General features: G+C 34.4%; 1 protein-coding gene across 9 annotated transcripts in view; it reads left to right on the forward strand.

Moving 5' to 3' along the window:
* Positions 1 to 19,247, forward strand: part of CPT1A (carnitine palmitoyltransferase 1A) — a 45,661-nt gene extending 26,414 nt beyond the window's left edge. For all 9 annotated transcript variants that reach the window (XM_087920901.1, XM_087920900.1, XM_087920905.1 and 6 more), the window contains exons 11-20: positions 1,454 to 1,649; positions 4,708 to 4,896; positions 7,337 to 7,442; positions 8,152 to 8,268; positions 8,523 to 8,687; positions 10,078 to 10,212; positions 11,759 to 11,911; positions 14,101 to 14,205; positions 15,588 to 15,680; positions 17,283 to 19,247. In XM_087920901.1, the coding sequence (XP_087777027.1) occupies positions 1,454 to 1,649; positions 4,708 to 4,896; positions 7,337 to 7,442; positions 8,152 to 8,268; positions 8,523 to 8,687; positions 10,078 to 10,212; positions 11,759 to 11,911; positions 14,101 to 14,205; positions 15,588 to 15,680; positions 17,283 to 17,369 (1,346 nt within the window). In that variant the 3' untranslated portion in view covers positions 17,370 to 19,247. The remainder of the gene's footprint in view (positions 1 to 1,453; positions 1,650 to 4,707; positions 4,897 to 7,336; positions 7,443 to 8,151; positions 8,269 to 8,522; positions 8,688 to 10,077; positions 10,213 to 11,758; positions 11,912 to 14,100; positions 14,206 to 15,587; positions 15,681 to 17,282) is intronic.
* Positions 19,248 to 21,052: the final 1,805 nt, after the last annotated feature.

The raw sequence follows: 21,052 nt of genomic DNA on the forward strand, positions 1-21,052 counted from the left end.
GTGGAGTAAGTCATGAACATTGTGCCCATTTTTTCTAATTTTAAAGTAACATTTTTTAAATATTCTCTCAATCACTAACGTCTTCACTAACCTTTTCTCTTTAAATCTTATTTTTCCTAAGCTTTTATTGGCATGTAACTCTTGATAATGAAAAAGAATAATCAAGTGCTGACCCTGAATTACAAATTATTGTGGCTTTATTTAAAAAAAAATATTTATGTAAGGATGCTCTTTTTATGTGTGAGATAATGAAGTTGCTAGTTGTTTTAATTCATTTCTTTTGAAAACGTTGATATCTGCAATATTTACATGGGAATTATATAAAAGTTAAGTTATGGCATTTATATCTCTTGACTTGTCTATAAAGTATCAGTTTGGTAAGATGCAAACATTTTTATTTTTTGTGATATTGAGCACAATTAAATTTTAGAAGACGAAAACTAGCTTTTAGTTTGAAATAATCTGGGTAGAATAATGAACGTTAGAATATTTTTCACGATATTTAGAAAGAAACACCAAGAAGACTTATTTTGCTAGGTTTAAAGATAGTCCTTGAATTACAACCATAATTGAGACTGCAATATATTGCGGTAATATGTTATGAGAGTCTTAAAAGAGGATCACACCATATGACCAGATCCAATTTTACAATCTATTTTGCAGCAGTCTTTAAGGGAATTCTGCTGCTGTTAACCAAACTCATTGTTGCTTGGGGCATTTTTTTGTTTTTGCTGGAAACTGGAATTTTAACATCTGTTTCTGACACAAACGACATAAATCCCGGTCATGTAACTAACTACAGGGCACTGCAAATGGCCATAATGCAAGGCAGCCCAAGCCCCAAAATTGAAGTGGGGGGATAGATTATAAACAAGGTCATTAGTCCCATTTTGGAGTCCATTGTAACTTCAAATGATCACTAAGCAATGGGTTGTAAGCTGAGGACAACCTGTATATGTGTATATTTCTAAATAAATTGCTTGTACATATGACAGTATCTCAACCTAAATATAAAATTGCCTCACTAATTATGACAATCAACATGTTGCAGGCTGGAAATTCTGCAGATTACTGTACAATCCCAGCACTTTCTCATGATCTAACTTTAGGAAAAGTAGCACATACATTAAATTACATAATTGGGTACATAGAAGATAATCTTGACTCTATTTAAAAAGAAACTTCTAAACCCTTTTCTAAAATATTAAGCTGCTTTTTCCTGAAAATTCTAGTAAAGAGTAAACAATTCTTATGCAATTGAATGGAAGAGTTTCATTAATACTGGTAGCTGAGAGACCAGAGCCACCTTATCAATGAGATGGGCAGTATGTGAATTTAATAAAAAAATAAAAAAAAATAAACATAGCTGTAATTTGTAACTGAGGATTGCAATATGTAAATTCTTGTATTATTAAATCTTACGATAATCTTAAATCTTGGTTTTCAATTCTAGACACTATCCAGCATTTGAAGGACAGCAAACATATTGCCGTATATCATAAAGGATGCTATTACAAAGTATGGTTGTACTATGATGGCAGACTCCTGAAACCCAGGGAGATTGAGCAACAGATACAGTGGATCCTAAATGACAAATCTGAGCCTCAGCCAGGTGAAGAGAAGTTAGCAGCTCTTACTGCTGGAGACAGGTATGAAACTTGGTAATTGTAGGTCTCTTAATTTTAAAAAAAAAATATTTTGATTTTTATTTACCTGATCTCTTCTTTACTATTAACCAGAAGTACTGTAATCTGTTCATTCTGCCTTGGTTGTTGCAATGGATTAATTGTAAAGTGAACATCTTTGGGATTTGTATCCTTCTTAGCAACATACAGTATTGCTTTTTTAACTGAAAGTTTGAATATCGGCTTTGAAGTGGTTACAATTGATTCGTATCTCTTACTTGTTAAGCTAAGAAATGGTTGAGTGTAGGCTTCAAGAGGTTTATTTTATTTATTTCAATTATTAGGTGAAGAGGATAGCAGGAATGCAACATATTGTGTGCACAGTGGATTGGACCCAGACATACTGAACACAATATGCACAAAGTTAACATATGTAATATCACACCATCTACTGAATTTTAGCAGTATTTCACAATGAAAGACCATGTTAAATGGGTTTTGATGCCAAGATAAAGAGGATGCCAGGGAATTGGGGATGGTGGGATTTTGTTTGCTGTGGCCCAGCTAACATAATGTCCCGCATAGATTGTTGGGTCCAGCTTGATGTTCAAGATATGCTGTGGCCATGCTGTCAGAGGTAGTTTGAAGATGTTTATTATTGTTAGATCACCTAGTTTGGAAACAACTTCATGTATATTGTTATTTGTAGAGGCTGAAAATAAGGAGGCATTTTCTATAGTTCTTCTAATATATGTAGCCACCATAGCTGTGGTGGTAAGTGGCCCCCAATAGGTCCTAGCCCTAAAATTTGCCTCTTCTGAGTTGTTGTTACTTTGTTTTCTATGTGCATTTCTTGGAAGATGGCCATGTCTATGTTACTGTCCAGTAAAAGTTAGGGAACATATTGGCTCTTGGATTTACTGAGTGCCTCAACATTGATTTGGCAGATTCAAATAATATTATTGATCTCTCTTGTCATTTGAGCCTGAAAAAATCTGTGTTTTGTTTTTATTTTCATTTCCATGTATTTTGAGTACCAGGAAAGTCTACAGAGTAGTCTGGCTGCAGCAGTTGCTAGTTCATTTAGTTCACGCTGTTATGTTATTCAGGGTGGACAATCCTGAATAGGATTACATCTTACTTGGTGTCTCCTATCGCTTCTTGGCCTTTTGGCTAAGATAAAGTATAGTATCTCCGGAGACTTTCCATGTAAATAGGGCATAGTATGTCCCCTCAGTGTGACTACAGGATCCAGAATGGAATGGAATGGAATGGAATAGAATAGAATAGAATAGAATAGAATAGAATAGAATAGAATAGAATAGAATAGAATAGAATAGAATAGAATACTTTATTGGCCAAGTGTGATTGGACACACAAGGAATTTGTCTTGGTGTAAATACTCTTAGTGTACATAAAGAAATACATTCGTTAAGAATCAAGAATCATAGCGTACAACACTTAATGATAGTCATAGGGTACAAAAAGCGATCAAATCATACTAGGAAACAGTCAATATAAATTGTACGGATACAAGCAACGAAGTTACAGGCCTACAATCACAAGTGGGAAGGGATGGGGGATAAGGAGTGATGAGAAGATTAATAGTAATAGTAGTGCAGACTTTGTAAATAGTTGAACAGTGTTGAGGGAATTATTTGTTTAGCAGAGTGATGGCTTTCAGGAAAAAAATGTTCTTGTGTCTAGTTGTTCTGGTGTGAAGTGCTCTATAACGTCATTTTGAGGGAAGGAGTTGAAAGAGTTTATGTCCGGGATGTGAGGGGTCTGTAAATATTTTCACAGCCCTCTTTTGGACTTGTGCAGTATACAGGTCCTCGATTGAAGGCAGGTGGGTAGTAATTGTTTTTTTCTGCAGTCCTAATTATCCTCTGAAGTCTGTGTCTGTCCTGTTGGGTTGCAGAACCAAACCAGACAGTTATAGAGGTGCAGATGATAGACTCAATAATTCCTCTGTAGGACTGTATCAACAGCTCCTTGGACAGTTTGAGCTTTCTGAGTTGGCGCAGAAAGAACATTCTTTGTTCTTTTTTGATGACGTTTTTGATGTTAGGTGTCCATTTTAGGTCATGTGATATAGTAGAACCTAGAAATTTGAAGGTCTCTACTGTGTTGTCTAGTATTGTAAGAGGTGGTAGTACAGGAGGGTTTCTTCTAAAGTCTACCACCATTTCTATGGTTTTGAGTGTGTTCACTTCCAAATTGTTCCGGTTACACCATGAGGCAAATTGTATAACCTCCTGTCTATCAAAATATAGATAACATCATGACGGTCTGTAAGATGAGGTCATATACTGGTCCAGTGTCTGGTTTTTTTAAATATAAGTAATGATGTATGTCAATGGTTAGATGGCCTTAGACATTGGTATTTGAACATAGATCTTTTCAACACTATATTTTATTGTGTTTTGCTAATTTAGGTTAGGTGAAATGTTACTATATATTGCTAGTCCATGTATGATATGCCATACACTAAATAAATAAATAGGGTATTGTGGATACAAGATGGGGAAAGCCAGAGGATTAATGCAGCAGACTCTAATTTGCACAGATACGTTTAAACATTATGGTTAAATGCATGTTAAAATTTGAAAGGAAGCTTTATATAAACTAACATAAATATAAATGTTTTGTTTGAGAATTCCATTGCTCTGCAACTTCTTTTCCCCATATATAGCATTGATGAAATTTGCAGTGATTTTTGTTGTTTCTTCATTAGAGCGAGCCAGCTTGGCAGAGTAGTTAAGGCACCAGGCTAGAAATCAGGGAGATCATGAATTCTAGTCCTGCCTTAGATACAAAGCTATCTGGGTGACCTTGGGCCAGTCACTTCTCTCAGCCCTGGGAAAAATACAATGGTAAACCCTTTCCCCAAAAACATTGCCAATAAAACTGCAATCCAGGAATTGATACTGATTTCAAAGTGTGCGCTCACACACAGATACATAGGCACATAAATGCATACAGAGTTCATTAGACATTACTTTAAATATAAAATTACGCTCTTTTTACAAGGATGATTCTTCAAATGATTTGACACAATATTTTTATATTCATCTGACAGAGTTCCTTGGGCTAAAGCTCGCCAAACATATTTTGCAAGAGGAAAGAACAAGCAGTCATTGGATGCAATTGAAAAAGCTGCTTTCTTTGTTACTTTGGACGATACTGTTCAAGGTTACAGAGAAGAGGATCCAGTTAAATCAATGGATACATATGCAAAGGCACTTCTACATGGCAAATGCTATGACAGGTATACTATGCTTGAGAAAGTTATTCTTATATTCTGAACGAATATTCCATTTTCAAATATTCCGTTTTCAATAGGTGATAAGAAATACCCTATCTGAAAGCAGGGTTTGACTACCATTGAAAATCAAAGAACAAATGGTACACTGTTCAGTGAAGTGCTTACTGATGTCTTGCTTTAATATCTTTTGTTTATATGTTTTCCAAGTAATTAAACAATGGGCCCTTTTCGAAGTCAAGGTTTAACTCTGAATTCTGTTTCCTCATTTAAAGAAATGTTATATTTGTATCTTTTTAACTTTGTCCACAAAATATACCTATCTCCTGTGTTCAACTCTTACTGCCATTCTCACAGATTACTGAGAATTGTAGGTTTTGGTGAGGTGCTAATAATTGTATTGCTGTTGGGGGGCTACTTTTACTTGAGTATACAATTTCTGGACAAAGAAATGACTAATACTGCAGTATAGTTTAGATGATAATAAAGTACATAGATACCTATCACAGTAGCCTCTTTATGCAATGCACAGAAAGGAGTTAAGAAATAGTAAGCAAAAGAAATACAACAGGAGAGGAGAGATAAAAGTTAAAGAAAATACAGCTCCGTTAAATTTTGTGTACATCAACACCTTTTACTGTATTCTCAAACTTTAGAGACATGAAAAAATAGTTTGAAACCACAACAACCCATTGTATTCTGAAGATTTTTTCCACAGCATTTTGGGTGAGCCATGGTTTGGTAGAAATGAAATTCAGAATAGCAATAACCCTTAGATTTATATACCACCCCCTAGTGCTTCATCGCCCTCTCTGTTTATAGAGTCAGCATATTGCCCCCAACAATCTTGGTCCTGATTTTACTGACCTTGGAAGGATGGAAGGCTGAGTTGAACTTGAGCTAGTCAGGATCAAACTGCCAGCAGTTGGCAGAATTGGCTTGTAATACTGCATTCACATCACCACGACTGAATGTTTTGGGGGTTTTAGGTTTTGGGAAAAACAGAATTCAGCAGGACAAATGAAGCAAGGCTGGTACATTGTTGTCCATTTCTTCTCCCAGCATAACATTTCTGTTTGATCCTTATCTCCTAATTCCCCAGATTTAGCAATGCCTTCCATTCCTCTGCTTAGCTACTAATGATGTCCCAGCACTGCAGATTCTGCTGCCTCCAGCCTACAAAAGTAAACAAATACAGTATCCACATTCCCAACAAACATATCACTAGCTTCAGCACAAGTATTCCTTTATGTTTATCGTAAATATGTTAAACAAAATGACATGACACATGCTTCTCTTATTCCCTGCTCAATACCAAATGATTCACTAAGCTTTGGGTCGGCTGTATATCTGAAGTGCAGCCGAAAGTATGTCTTTTACAAGTTAGTATATAAAGTCCATCCAAATTTGCTAAAGTTTGAAGAGGGCTTGCTAATTTATCTCCCAATTGTTCAATTATCTATAGTTTTCCTCCATTGGGCAATTACTTTCTAGCTGCTAAGGTTAATTAAATGATAGATTCATTTGTTTTTGAGATTGATATCTAATCCAGTGAATAATCCTAACTCTGAATTGTTTTGATTTCTTTTTTCAGTAATAATGTTAATTTCATCAGCATTATCAGTATCAAGAGTTTTATGCCCAAAAGATAGTCCATCACAAAAGAAAGCCCCCTTTTTGTAACAATCTCTCCAACTTTTAGAAGAATAATTAAGATAGATACAGTATGTGCCAATTTGACTGGAGTCAAGTGCGAGCCTTGTGCAATTTTCTACTGAAGATTGAATTAAGAGGTGGACCTCCTATTTTGTAATAGCAACCACTAAATTTTCAAAATAGTTTCTTGTGGTTAAATAAGGTGGAATTGCTGATATTCTTATTACCAATAAAGTTGATTTCAGAAAAATACATGATCACCTATTCATTTTTTTAATTTGAGAGTTTCCTTCTTGTAGGAATTTTTCATTCTAAAGGCTATCTCTTCAGCAAAATTTCATTTAAGTCAAATTATAGTAATTATCCTGTTTTCTACAAATGTTATTAAAGGTTTAAGAAATATCTGATATCAAGGCTACATATTTATTCTTTCAAAATTGGAACATTGTTTTGGTAAAGACATCAATTTTGTTTATTTTTAAAAAATGTTTTGGGTGAAAGAACCATTGATTTATAAAATTATTTTTAATAATTTAGAGTTTCAATTTGAAACTGTTCTTTCAGGGTTTTGCTCCATTCTCTATCCCTTCCTCATTTTTTTTTCAGTATTGCCATCATGCTGAGTGTCTATTAGTCTATGTTTTTTTTCGAGAAGTAGGCATAGCATCTCCCTGTGGGTATTTTTTGCAATTGAATGGCTCCATTTTGGCTGCATAAGCATTGCCATTCAGAGATTGCTATTAGTAAGTATGGTGATAAAACAGTTTATGGACATTGTTGCTTTTCATAGGTGGTTCGACAAGTCGTTTAATCTCATAGTGTTCAGAAATGGTAAAATGGGTCTGAATAGTGAACATTCTTGGGCAGATGCTCCAATTGTCGGACATCTTTGGGAGGTGAGCATTTCTGTTACCAGTCTGTAATTAATTAGATTTAATAATTCAAATAAAATGAAATGAAATTTAGCTTTTGCCTCAGTCGGGTTAACTAATTTTGGAGTGTGCATCATTCAAGCGTCAAATATGACTCCTCCTCTGTAGAAGGTTCAGATCCGTGTTGGAACTATGCACTGGACCATGAAAGCACCAGAACCACAAACTAAATTCTGTTGTTTCCAATCATAAACCAAGTGGATTGTAGCAGGGGTGCATGCTTTCTTCCTGAAGATAAGGACAATCCTTGATCTCTGATTAGTATCGAAGACTGCACACTAGAAAGTAAGCAGGACCAGGAAAATAGATTAGATATTATTGATATTATGTTCCTCACAAGAATAAATATATGCCAGAAACAGAGTAGTTGAAGTTCATTTATAACATACCACGTAATTTTGTTACATCCTATGAATCTGCATATAGTTGAGATACTTACTTTAAAAATGTGGAAGTTTATTATGTGATATGGGGCCATAGAACATTGAGCGACAGGTTTTTGACTTGCTTAACATTTTCTTATCTTGTCATTGATAATTTGAAGTTTTTAATCAAAATGTGAGATTTAATCAGAATCTTTGGGTTTTCTTCTGTATGGTTTGCAGCAGTATGTTTAACATGCTTATAAGTATTTCTCTCATTCCCCCAAACCATCTACACTATCCATCTCCAGAATGTCATGTCTTCTGACTGTCTTGAATTGGGATACACAGAAGATGGACACTGTAAAGGGGAGGCCACTCTAGGCATTCCTATGCCTACCAAGTTGCAGTGGGAAATCCCTGAAGAGGTGGGTGCATATCCAATTGTAGATCCATGGTATCAGGTATACATCAGGATGCTACCCTATAATTATTCTTATTGACTGAAGTATACCTATATCCGCTTTTCAAGGAAAATGTATTTTGTCTGTTTTTTAAATAGATCAACACAATCACTGCTGATTTCATTCAGGACAAGCTGATAAATTTAGGATTAAATGGTTTTTAAAATGTGATTTCTGAATATTTCCTGAATAATACTATGCTTGTTGCTATTATTTAGTGCCAGGAAGTGATTGAGAAGTCTTTCAACATTGCAAGGCTGTTAGCAGATGATGTGGATTTTCATTCTTTTCCTTTTGATGCATTTGGGAAAGGATTAATGAAGAAAACTAAAACTAGTCCTGATGCATTTGTGCAACTTGCTTTGCAACTGGCTCATTATCGGGTAAGTATCTTAGGTATTTTTACTCCCATTTAGACACCTTTTTTAAAAAAAACCATAAAGTACCTGATACCATTTTTAAAATTCCTGCTTAAAAAGAAAGTTTCCCCAGTTTTTTTAAAAAATGAACTTTCCAGTGATGGAAGTTTTCAGCCTTTCCTAAAGCTTCCATGCTGAAGCCCTTTAATATTGTAGTATTTGTTTTCAGTCACTCAGGAATGAAATTTAAGCAGCTCTGTATTCTGTACCATTTAGTACTAATTTATTAAGACTTGCTATTGTCTGTGGCAAAGATCTGTTAATTCACAAATGCATCCTATTCGTGAAGGGTCTTCTGCAGTACAGTAAATACTGTAAAGTGTAGAGAACTGATGCAGAGAGACTATCTAAAGCAGAAAATAACATAGTACAACAAGTACATATTTCATGTAGTATTGCATGTAATTCCCTAAAAATACATTGTAGATATTGAAAATATTCAGAAAGAACAGCTAAAATGATAAAAGCAAATGAATAAGGAAAAGAGTCAGGAAAACTCAGCATGAAATGAAAAAATATTCTAGAATGTATTTGGGATTTAATTCTGTTGAAGTCAGTAAAAGAATTGCTGAGGACTTGCATAGGATTCTGCCATAGGGAGATTAGGTGTGACCTCCATATGCACCTAGATACTGTTGCTCCCCCAGGAACAAAGCCCAGTACTATCGCCTTGCTCTCTGTTGTCCTTCTGCTTCCTCTGTATACATCTTAAGCTTAGTCTCATATACTACTTAGCTTTTTTAAAATTGAGATGGAAATAAAGGTGTGTGTTTGTATTGAAAGTAAGAGTTGATGTTCATGTTTATGTGACTGACATAATATGATTTATATTCATATGTCAAAGAGATGTGGTAGTTTAGCAGCTTAAAGACGCTGGATTTATGGACCGGAGAATGTTGGCTCTCTAAATTCCAGCAGTTCAAGCCGTAGCACTCATGACAGTATGAGCTCCCTCACTTGCCTCAGCTTTTGCCAACCTAGTTTGAAAGCATGCAAATTCAAGTAGATGAATAGGTAGTACTTCAGTGAGACTGACAGCAGAAGCAAGAAACCAACCTGTGCCAGCCCAACCCAAATGCAAGGTGAACAACGGCAGAGAAAAAAACCCGGATGACACAGACACTCCCGCACAATGCCATTAACTGCTCTCTGTGCAGAGCTAGTGCACACCCTGGGTTGCACTCTGGATAGTGCATGAGCGTGAACTGAATGAACTCGCAGTCTTAGGCAGTCAAACTTCTACTCTGTAATAACACTCTAGACTCCTACCTTTCATGTACCAACCCCATACGCTAAATAATTAAATAATATTAATATGTGATCTTTTTTTTACTGTTGCATATAAATTTCTTAGGACATGGGAAAATTTTGCTTAACATATGAAGCATCTATGACCCGCCTATTTAGAGAAGGCAGAACAGAAACAGTCCGTTCATGTACTGTCCAGTCCTGCAAATTTGTGCAAGCTATGGAAGACCCAAATGAAATTGTAAGTTGAATGTGCTAATCAAGTGTAATATTAGCTTTGCTTTTATTTCAGTTTATTTATTTAAGCCCACAATTTCTAATACAAATAGGTAGTTTGATTTGCTTTCCTGAATAATATAAATACATTGTAGTAAATAATTATTTAAATAAAGTATTGTGAAACATTTCAAGTTTTTTTCCTTAAACCAATAATTGGTTGAGGTCAGAAAAACTTCAGCGTGAAATATTTATTCCCATGCAATTTCTGCTTTTAATTTTATATAAACATTTTGTTTGTTGTTTTTTTCCAAATGAAGCACAATAAATTCAGCGAGTGTACATATACAGAATTGCCTCTAAAACTTAAGTAGCTGGGAAAATATGAAGCCATCTGGTGGTCACAAAAAGTACTGTTTATGTTTGGTATATTAAGTTTAAGACCTCAAAGTGTTGACTCTTCATTTTCAATTGTTAAACATGTTATAAAATGTTTTGTGTGTAAAAGTACTCTTTTTACCTTTCATATTACTTAAATCCTTTGTTTAGATCTCCAGAGCAATATGTAAAAGCCATTAAATCATCACTATTATGAATCATTTTATATAGGGATATAAAATCACAATTTTCCTGTGATTAATGGGAGTTCAAATGAGTACAGACTCAATAGATCAAGGTAGTGAAAAATATAAATTTATATCAATAAAGTTTTAGTGCTGTTATCAAGCCATCATAGAAACCTCATGTGGAAGTGTCCATATTTGGAATGCCAGTTTTATAATATAAAAGTTCACGTGTTCATTTGTTCAATCACTTTTGCCTCTTTTTGAGAAAGACATCATTTTGCAGCATTGTCTGTCAATAACTCTTGAGTCCTTGTACGTTTATATCATCAATCATAATACCTATCTACCTTGAATTCTGTTGGCCTCTTTTTCAATTATTTTATACTTTTTTTCCCATCATATGTCCAACATATCTAAGAACAATTTCAATACAGTGTTAAGAGTTTCCAACAAGCAGCCTGGTAGTAGATGATACGTACTTTTGACAGTTCCATGTATTGTCAAACTTTTTCTCCAGTATCATAATTAGAGCTGTCTTTCTTTTGTTTAGACTTTCTGATGATCTGAATTTCACAGCAATATAAAAAGTAATAAAGGCAGAATAAAATCTAACAAGTAAACATTTTACACTTGGGGAAATCATTGTCTGGGCAAAATGTATCTTTATTATCACCAGGTCTCTGCACTTCAACATTTTGTTTAGATTTGTTAATTTATAATATAACATTTCTGTACATTGTTTGAGTCTCGGAAGATAAAATTAGTTATTTTTTCACCTTTTAATAAATTTCCTTGTGAAAAAAATCATTAATTTCCCTAGAAGTAGTAAACGTGTAGCAGGGGATTATTCTACAGGTGAGGAAAGTCCAGTGGGTGGGAGTCCAGGTGCTCGTAAAGGGACTTTGGTAATTGGATCTGTTCTTTTGTCTTTTCCTAGAATTTGGTGTTTCATTTTAATAGAATTTAAACAGAAACAGTGAGTTGTTTTCCCCTTTTAATTTACAGCCTGAAAAGAAGCGTAATCTATTCAAGGCTGCTGCTGCTAATCATCAGTGTTTATATCGTCATGCCATGACTGGTGCTGGCATTGATCGTCACCTTTTCTGTCTTTATGTGGTCTCCAAATACCTTGCCGTTGAATCACCTTTTCTAAAAGAAGTAAGTAGCCATATAATACTTGTGTGAATAATTTGGGTTTTTTCCCTTTTTAAAATTTTTGTTGGTATCTATTGTTCAAACAGTTGAAAACCTTTTAAACTAGAAACTTTGAAACATTTTGAGAACACTTGCTGAGGCTTAAAATTTTTGCAAAACTGAAAATAAGTATATTTTAAGAATTTAATATATTAAAGAAGTCTAAAATATATATATTTATATTTGCAAATTTTAAATGTGTAGATTCAAATGTGTACATTCAGTGCAGCATTCTGAATGCTTTAATTTATTGAAACAAGAATTACAATCATTTGCAAGCGTTGTGCCATATTTGGTTGTAGCCTTTTTGTGCCTGGATTCATGGAAATAGAAATGTTGAATACAAAAATGGAGCATATGCATTGGATTTGACCAAATCAAGAATCAAACTGGGATGGTTTGGAAAGACCTGGGGGTTATATGAAACAAAGTGGTTTTCCTAAGAAGCTGGCCAAGGAGTCTGCCGAAATTCATACATTTTTCTAAAAACTCTTTGAATAAGAAAAACTGCAAGAGAAAAGTAATAAAAGGAAGTGAGCTGGTGCCTGTATGGTCATTTTCCTATAATTTTCTTGGTAACATTTAGTTGCCATTGTGTTTTGGAATTGTTTTTGACCTCCTAACCTAGCCTACAACCTTTAAAGTTCTAATGATCTCCAGTCTAACTGAAAGAGCTATCCAGTGCTTTGAATTTAATTTCAGAAATATCCTTAGGAGTATGATCATGATATGTGTATGCACCTTCTTGAGGAAACTAGAACTTTTCCTAAAGTTGCACAGCTATCCTTTGCATTCTCACATATGCCAGAGAAGACACATAGTTACTATTAGGTGCTTGGGTGGAAAAAAAATAGGATTTTCAGGGTTTAATACCTTTTCTGTGGTATCCTGCACATGTCATCCATCTTTAAGCTGTTGTACTTTCTTTAACTTTGGTGACACAGAAGTATATTTGGGATTACTTTTAATAGAAAGCAGATTAAATTTTATGTAAAACAAATGCAATAAAAAACAAATACGAAATGTTTTTCAGTTATTACCGTTTCTCCAACAATATGGCCTCCACCAATAGGAAGGCTCAGCATGATTTCTAGGCATGAGGTGAAATTAAGCCCCGCCCCCAAAATTTAGGCCTATTTAAACCATGCTTTTCCCCATCATTTCTCACATCGTTCGTTAGAACTACACGAGGTGAAAAGAAATGGGAGGAAGGGCGGGGTGGGGAGAAAACTTGCCTTTAGCAGCGCCCTGCAGGTAGCCTAGGCTAGAATACCCCGATCTACTACCGATAGAACATCAGCCTATAGAAGCTCCCTGAAGGCAGAGTCACCAGCCCCTTCAATCAGCCAGTAGAAGCGGCCTCGGGGCGAGCGTCCATGCACACTCCCCTCGCCGCAAGGCCGCTTCTATCGGCCGATAAAAGCACCCCAAAGGCAGAGTCACCAGCTGCTTCGGGGCAAGGCGTGGCTGCCTGCGGGGTGCTCCTAACAGGAGCATCCACGCACACTCACCTCCCCATGAGGCAGTGTCTTTCGGGCGATGGAAGCTTCCCAAGGGCAGTCACCAGCCACTTCGATTGGCTGGTAGAAATGGCCTCAGGGCGAGGGGAGTGTGCGTGGGGCGCTCTAGGTTGGGAAGGAAATTAAGTCACCCCCAAAAAGACAGCCTAGCCGTTTTTTCAGGGGTCAAAAAAAAATAAGGACCGGCCTTACTTTGTGAGAAACACAGTACAATTATTTTATCACGTTTTGCAGGCTTTTTTCACCCTCCATGCCATTTTTTATAACAATTCCTCATCACTATCACCAAAATAATTTGGAATATAGGGATCCTATTTCACGAGAAACCAGCTATAATAAACAGAATATTCTCTAATCAAGCCTTTGAGAGTTGAAAGCAACATGCATTGCATATTGACATACCTTGCACTCTTTCATGGAAAAACTCCACTATTCATTCCAATTATGAATGCTCTGGGGATATTTCCAGTAGTGACATTCCATCCCTTTTAGGGAAATTGTGGTTGTAAGAGGTTTTGGCAAAAGTACAGATGGTTTGCTTATTCAAGTTGCATGTGTCCTTTGATTTCAAATTAGTAGTTTCTGTTCCTGCAAGCAGCTGAAAAGTACAATTTCTTACATCGTCTTTCCCAGGTTTTGGCAGAACCCTGGAGACTTTCAACAAGTCAAACACCTCAACAACACATTGATCTGAATAAGAATCCTGGAATGGAGTCCAGTGGTGGAGGCTTTGGACCTGTATGTCTGCAATGTATTTTATTTTAAACATCTAGTATTTCAGATCAACTCATGCCAACCACATTTTCTGTCATACAATGCTGCAGACATATGCTTAAATATTTATCAATGGAAGTATGAACTTTATGAACTTTAAGCTTTTATATCTAAGGAAAAGACCAAAAATGCAATTAAATGAGTTGTTGATCAGAAATGTTATATTTTAAAAGAACTGATTGAGCAACATTAGATGAATTGTTCTTCTCATAACCTAAGCAATTACCCCAGTTTTCATATTATAATTTTTGAGATGGGTAGAATCTATTAATTCTATCAAGTTAGTGTACAGTTTAACAAATTAATGTTGTTTATATATTGGAATAGATCAGAGAAGGAAAAAGTTACGTTTCTTATTGTTATGAATTTATTAACCACCCAACCAATAATATATTAAAAATCCATGAAAATAACTTTAAATAATACACTGTATAATTTAACCAAACCCCAACTAAAGGATTCTGCAAACTCTGAATATCTTACTCAATGTTTTAATATATTTTATGAAATTAACTATATAATAATAAAGGTAGCAAAGAACCAAAAATCAAATTAAGATTCGTTTTAGTAAATATGACTGCTCTATATTTCAGCAAATAAATGCTGCTTTGATAGCTTCTTATTCCTCTTATATTGTATGTCAACTTAAGGCTATTTGTCACATGAAAGACAGAAGTAACAAAACTCTTCATTATTTTAGAACAATGTCAGAAATTGCTATAAATTGATAATATATCATGAATATGATACATTCATCACTTGTGGAAAAAAACCACAGTTGTTTAAAAAAACACTTAATAGGAAGATGATTAAATTTTGTTTTGTTATTTTTTATTAATTCTCAAAAGGACCATTCATAAATAATTTTCAGAGAAGTTTCTCTGATCATTATAAGATTTATAGATTTTTGCCAAATTGAATTCTGCTTTTTTTCCAAGAAGTGGCATTCCCCCATATACATTCCCTACACAATTTCCTTAAACAAATCAATTAGATTATTTACATCCTTTATAATTCAGTAAGGCTAATGTTTTAGTGTCATTTTCCTTAAATAAATTTGACTAATAATTGTGATTAATCACAATGCATGATTTAATTACTGAGGTTATATCAGTTTTAAAAAAAGGTTCCTATCACTTTGAGAAGGCACAGTATATTAGCCTGACATTCCTTTCAATTCTTCTCAAAATAATAAACTGTTTTCAAATTATGCCTGTCTTTATTGAAATGTTAAAATATGTCCTATTATTGAGCATCTTATATTGGACTTTAAAAACAAAATAGTCTTGAGCTGGTTTGTTATGGACATGTAGAGAACTGAGGTATTCTACATATATTTTCTACAGGTTGCTGATGATGGTTATGGTGTATCTTACATTATTGTGGGTGAGAATCTCATCAACTTCCATGTATCCAGTAAATTCTCCTGTATTGAAACAGTAAGTATTTTATTAATTTTAGGGTCTATTACTCTCATCTTGTATGATTCACTAATATCATTTTTGCACTGCTTATCTCAACAGAAAATTGGATCTATAAAAAAACTATAACATATTTTTAAATACTGCCCAATATTTTTAGATAATGTATTTCAGTATTCCAAATAAGCAGGTATATATTCTGGTGACATTAAATAAAGGTTGGGAAATATAGATGCCTGCTGCAATCTATATTTGTTTTTGCCTTTTTTATTTATCTATTTAGTTGTCAAATTTTTATGTCACAACACCTTTGGGCAGCTCACAACAAGTAAAACATGCACAGTTAATAAAAAGAAATAAAAAAAAATAAGAACAAACTGAGCAGGAAGAAAGGAAAAGGGTTTCACTTTCTCTTGCCTAAGACCTAGGCAAAATGCCTTGTATTTAAAGCCAATCAAAGTCAAGAGGGAGCCAACTGGTTCTTGCAGGGAGCCTCCTTCCAAAGGGCAGGTGCTGCTGCAGAGAAGGCACATTTCTAGGATCCCAATTGATAAGTTTAATCACCCAAAGAATCCAGACTGTGCCAACCCTGGTAGATTAAATTGGCCAGACGGATACATCCAGGATCAAAGATGGTGTATCCCCAGACTTGGGCAGCTCAAACACTCACAATCCTTAGTCTTGTTACAATCAAGTCAGAGATGATTCCTCCCCATGCAGATCCCAACAGTCTTCAGGCACCAGGATTGAAACAGATCCTTGGTGTGTATAAGCCACTGATCATTGGGTTTTGGGGAACTACCTTTAACTCTCATATACCCAGTGAAAAGGTAGAAGGTTGCTGTGTTCTCTCTGAGAAAAGAGAAATGCTGAACTCTGTATGTAAGCAAGGAGACAGTGAGTTAGGCGAATTTGGAGGTGTGCATATTTATACGTAGATAGGCATACCATTAAACACTTCTTCAACCTCATGAAGTTCTTGGGGACCAAAGTTTAAGTAAAATGTTTGACCTCCAAGACGGTGACACATCCATTTATGAAGTTTTCTTAGCAACATAATGGAAGTAGCTTGCCATTGCCTTTTGCAAAATTGTTCTCAATCAAGCATTAACCAGGCCCAGCTCAGCTTATCTTCTAAGCCTGGATCCAATTAGATACTGTCACTCTATATTACGCAGTTATCTGAGATAAGGTGGCTAATGTAAGATATACAACAAACAACAGCCTAAAGGGGCTTTATTTTACATATATAGTGTTGCTGCTGTTGATACATTTTCATCCAGGCCTCAGAAATGACTTCCTAGAAAAAATGGCTTTGGAACCTATCTTTCTCCACTTTCATCATATGCTTATCTACTAATATCGTATATCTAATTTAGTAGATATGGGTATCATAAATATTTACAGTAAATAAAATCAAGTCCAAATGGTTTTCTAAACACATTAATCCTATTAAAGATTTTTATAAAAAGAACCTATAAAATCACATCACTGAATAAACAAAAGTAGTATATGGCAATCAGCTTCACACAGTAAAAGAGAATTGTGTATAGACCTGCATACTTTATGTGCACTATAAAATTGCTATGTGATTGTGAATTTGGATTTTTAACTTTTTAGAATTCTCATCGCTTTGGGAAAAACATCAAACAAGCATTGTGTGACATCCTTAACTTGTTTCATCTTGGCAAAAACTCTACTAAATGATTTTTCTAACAGTAGAATGACTAGTTGGAAATGAGAACTCTTCTGTACAGTGACTGAAAATAAGCTATGCTGAGCAGCAATCCATTCCTAGGTATATAAACAAGCATTCATGTGTGGCTTTGACGGTCCATCTCTTTGATTCTTCAGAAAAAAATTCTTTTTCATGAGAAATGACTATTTGCCGAGAAATAGCAACATGAATTTTATTCCTAATTTGTCCTAATTTAACAACTTAATTTGTGTTCTATAAATTAAGAGAAAATGTGTGTATTCCAAGCTCATGCTAATAGAAAAATATGACTTGAAGTATAATAATAGAAGACATCATTGATTTAATTGTTGTTGGGTTTTTTTTCTTCAGAAAGTTACCAATTAGGACATACACAATAAAGGCATTTCATTAAGTTGAATGTTAGAAACATCAGGCAAATGTAGTAAATTGTGCTTAGTGGGGGGAAGATATTTTGCTATTGGAAATTAAGCCTGTTTTGTTACTTGAAATGTCAGATGAGGCTTTTTCTGTATACAATTTTAAAGCCTGTATTTGCTGAATTTCAAAAGTGGAATGTCTGCATTTCAAAAAGAATTGCTGAATTTGCAGTAATACCGGGTTAATATCTGTAGATAAAAATGGGCATGTTTTCATGAAAAATCTCACAATTTTATTTGTATTATAATAAAAGCTATTTCTTATGAGAATAATTTTACACTATTACAAAAAAATGAAATTATATTGCTTCAAAAATTTATTCAGTTTGTTTCATCCCATCAGTCTGTGCAGTACAATTAATCAACTGGTTTAAAATCTGTTGGGACAATCTTCAGTGTAAAAACCAGTCAAAGTAATTTGACCACCTTCTGCCTTAGGAAATTTTCGTATGAGTCATAAAAAGCCATTAATATAATTACCTAACACTTAAGTGTCATAGATTAAAATTGGAGTTATCTCAGATTTTTTTTTAATGTAGAGAATCATACAAATCATGAATGGTATTATTAAAAATTCTGCATTAGAAATTACAAAGAAAAAAGATAGTTGGTCTTATGGCTGGCAGAAACCTTATTCAGAAACCAGAAATGCAATTACAAAAATCAGAAAATGAAATCTTCTCAACCATCTTTACATAAAACACAATTCTTATCAGTCTCTTGTAAGTCTTTACCTAAGATCTAAAAGACCTTATCAATTATCTGTTTCTCCAAATTTAATGGCTTTAAGACAGATCAAGCAACAAATATGGAGGTTAATCTAATAAAACGCTGATGTTCAAAGAGCTTTTAATGCCAATAGAAGATATGGGACTGAAGTTGCTGTCCTGAGAATTTGCTATTAAATTCTTTGACTTCAATTAATACAAATCAGTTATATTATTCACTTAATAAATATTGATGTATAAATCTGCAAAAGAATAGATGGGTTTCATATGATCAAGAATGGTAAACATCACAAAATTATGGGGGGAAAGCAATGGATGTCATGCTGCATTCTTGTCAGTGTTCTGTTTAGTATATGCTTTATTTTAACAACTGACCAGTCTATATTCTAGGAATCTTTTTTTATCAAAAGCATTATTAGGTTTGACTCAGGTTTTAGATATTTGAATTGTAAACATGCTTAATTAGTGCATTATCAATGCAATGTTTCATATTTTAAAGAAATGTAAATGTGTAATTGGCTGAAGTTAACATGAATTTTATTGTAAGTGATTGAAAGGTTAAATGTCTGGGGGTTTTTAATTGACACAAAAACAATTTCTGATCTTGGTTTATATCCTCTTAGAATGTCAACTGCCTGTATATAATACTGCTTTTGGTTGTAAATCTTTAAACACATAGTAAACAGCTTATTCTTAATAAAATATTATTTAAAAGTGTGAATTTTATATTCAGTATATGGATTGTTCTCATTTATAACTTTCATAGAAATGAAATTCATTTTGAAAGAATTGGTTTGAAAATATTTAGACTTTAAATATGTGTATGTATGTATATGTATGTATATATATGTATGTGTAAGCCATTTGTTTAGTGACTGGTCAAAGTTACAGCAGCACTAAAAAAATTACTTATGACCATTTTTCACACTTAGAAGCATTGCAGCATCCCCATGATCACATGATCAAAATTAGCTGCTTGACAACTGACTCATTTGATTGCTGTATCCCAGGGTCATGTGATCTCCTTTGGTGACCTCCTGACAAGCAAAGTCAAAAGGGAAGCCAGATTCACTTAACAATCTATTACTAACTTCACAATTGCAGTGATTTACTTAACAACTGCAGCAAGAAAAGTCACAAAATTCACTTAACTGTGTCTCACTTAGCAACAGAAGTTTTGGGTGAATTGTGGTTGTAAGTCAAGGACTACTTGTAAATGAGTATTTGCTTGTCCACATATGTAAAATACAAAGCAGACATTATAAGAGCCCAAGAGCTTCCTAAGAAATGTTTAAATTGTTTTCCCATATTCATCATTTAAATGTAGAGTAAAACTAATACTGTCTTAGTATCTAAAGTTGACTCCAATTTTCTGTATCATATTAGCTGCATTTGGAAGTAGTATATTCTTAGAATAAAAAAAATATCCTGAAGTTTACATATTTTGCTTAAGTTCTTAGCATAATATTCTAAGTTCAGTTTATTTTGTAAATGTATTTTGGTGCATCACTTAATCATACAAACTGAGGTTTTTTTTCTGAGATGAATCTAATAATGTTTGGCCATTGATAAAATAGCATCTGCTGCTGAAGTGAATTCCCATATTCTCTCATAGAAGACTTTTTAAAACTTACTTGGGGGAAATGAACCCAAATCCTGTTGTGGTCATACAACAGCATCATATATTCACAGGGAAGGAGATTTTGTTGTTATATCAGCCATTTAAAAATCATTAGTTTTAAGAGCTAATAGTCCCAAATCAGTCAATGAGCTTTCATTTATTTATAAATTTATATGATGCCCATCTCACTATAGAAGTGACTTATTGACAACTTGAGATTTTTCAATAGAGTAGGTAATACCAGTATTCTATCTTCATTACACCAAACTGGTTTTCTTATGAAGATCAAGATTAATTTCTCTTGCCAGTTTCTGAAGTTCAACACCTTAAAGGGCGAGATTAAGAGTTTTCACTTCCTGATGCTGAAGGCAGATTGAAGCCCTTAGCCCCACTTAAATACACATTTATTCACTTAGGTCTACCTCAGGCTGCAACAATGTAATAGCTTGCTGTGATGTGATCTATGCTTGTTCAGTTGCTGGTTAGTAAAGCATATTTTCCTTGGTAGAAGGGAAAAATATTTTGAAAACCATGATAGGCTAATGGCTTTCTCTCTCTGGAACATCATTCCCCCAGAGATTAGAATGCCCCTCCACTCTAACATTCCTCTGGAAAGTGCTGAAGACCTGGTTCTGTCAGCGGGCCTGTGGAACCCAGAATAATGGGATGGAGCCCCATTAAATGGCTTGTGTGATGTGTTGTCACCAGGGTGGGGGGCTATTATTAATTTATTATTTGATTATTTTTTGTTTTCATATGTTTTTATATTCCTGTAAACTGCCTTGAGTCACCATGTACAAATAGGCAGCAATATACATTTTCTAAGTAAGTAGCCAGTGGCATGTGTTGCCTTCTCTCACTTGTCTCTGCTTATCTATCAACAAAGAAGACTGGTCAATGTAGAC

Source organism: Pseudonaja textilis, chromosome 1, assembly GCF_049901715.1.
Source record: "Pseudonaja textilis isolate UNSWEBS1 chromosome 1, rPseTex1.2, whole genome shotgun sequence".
In the NCBI taxonomy this organism is placed as follows: domain Eukaryota; kingdom Metazoa; phylum Chordata; class Lepidosauria; order Squamata; family Elapidae; genus Pseudonaja; species Pseudonaja textilis.